The sequence below is a fragment of the Buceros rhinoceros genome, unplaced genomic scaffold, assembly GCF_000710305.1.
Source record: "Buceros rhinoceros silvestris isolate BGI_N320 unplaced genomic scaffold, ASM71030v1 scaffold17212, whole genome shotgun sequence".
Lineage (NCBI taxonomy): Eukaryota > Metazoa > Chordata > Aves > Bucerotiformes > Bucerotidae > Buceros > Buceros rhinoceros.
In genome coordinates, this window is record NW_010400875.1 from 43,799 (window position 1) to 45,085 (window position 1,287).

At 51.1% G+C, this 1,287-nt stretch overlaps 1 protein-coding gene across 1 annotated transcript in view; it reads left to right on the forward strand.

The window, feature by feature from the left end:
• The window catches only part of EBF2 (early B-cell factor 2), a 30,644-nt gene that overhangs the window by 20,919 nt on the left and 8,438 nt on the right, over positions 1-1,287 (forward strand). The window contains exon 5 of the mRNA XM_010132076.1: positions 600-688. Coding sequence (XP_010130378.1) covers positions 600-688 — 89 coding nt within the window. The remainder of the gene's footprint in view (positions 1-599; positions 689-1,287) is intronic.

The following is a 1,287-nucleotide window of genomic DNA, read 5'->3' on the forward strand; positions in this document are numbered from 1 at the left end:
GCTTGCGTGTCCCTCTGTCCCCCCCCCCCCCACAGCCGCCTCTGACGGCGTTTTCGGGGATACGGGCAGACCAGGAGCATGTTCGCAGAGCTCGGCTGTGTCCCCCAGCACGAGCAGGCGCGGGGCGGGGGGGTGGGGGAGCACTGTACATGTGTGGATGTCCTCCTGAATGCGCCGACGTCGTCGCAGGCATAGCTGTGAGCAGAAGGACGTCACTAATCACGGAGGGACTGTCCAGGAGCGCCTGGCAGCTCGTTCTACAAGTGAACGGGTGGACATGGGGGTACCAGGAACCCGGGCTGTGTAAGAGGGTCCAGCGACAGCAGCTGGCGTGTGCCAGCTTGCTCAGCTGTAGTCCGTGTTCTCCCTGAAGAGAGAGCAGGGCTCTGGCTGCAGAAGCTCCGGTAAAGCTCAGCCTCCTCTTCAGCCTGGTTGCACAGTGATCAGGGCTCGCTGAGCAACACACACCGTGTTGTAGGAAGGTGGGCAGGGTGCGGTTTCCTGTGGAGAAGCGGTGAAAGCGCCTTTCTTAGGTACTGGAGCGTAATGAAACCAAGACACAGCCATAGATCTGTAACATGCATCTGTTTCCCTTCCAGCTTTAAATGAGCCTACCATAGATTATGGCTTCCAAAGGCTGCAGAAGGTCATCCCGAGACATCCCGGTGACCCTGAGAGACTAGCGAAGGTAAGATACTGTAAAGCATTTCACTGTCATTGAACATGTCTTTTCACTTCTACTGCACAAGAGACAAAATTGTACCTTAAATGACAATTAATGACAGCTGAACATGAGGTCACCAATTAGTTGCGGGTCCAGAAAAGAATGTGATCATGCAGTACCTTCAGCTACCAGAAACTTTTATCATCTGTTGGCACTCAGATACCCTTTGCTGCTGTATTTTGCTGCCAAACTGAGAGCCCAGTGCTGGTGTCGCCCCAGTTTGTAGTCGTGGCCTTTGCCCTTAGCCATGCAGGCAGCTCTCTGACCCAAATGACACAGACAGACAGAAGGGATTTCTTGCAGAGGTCTAACTTTTAGGGAATCTTTTTGTAAAAAATACTTAAAGCTCAGCTTTTCTGTAGCAGCAGCTGCAGAATGTGTGTGTGTTGGATTTAATTTTTTTCCTGCAACCAGAGGTAACATGAGATACCTACTGCCTGAAGGGTTTTATTGGTTTGGTTGCTGTTATTCAGCCACAATAAATAGACGTGGAGGTTAATCAGATTTTTATGTGTCTATGCAAAAGAATAGATTGAAATTCAGCCAGGACCAGCGTTCCTGCT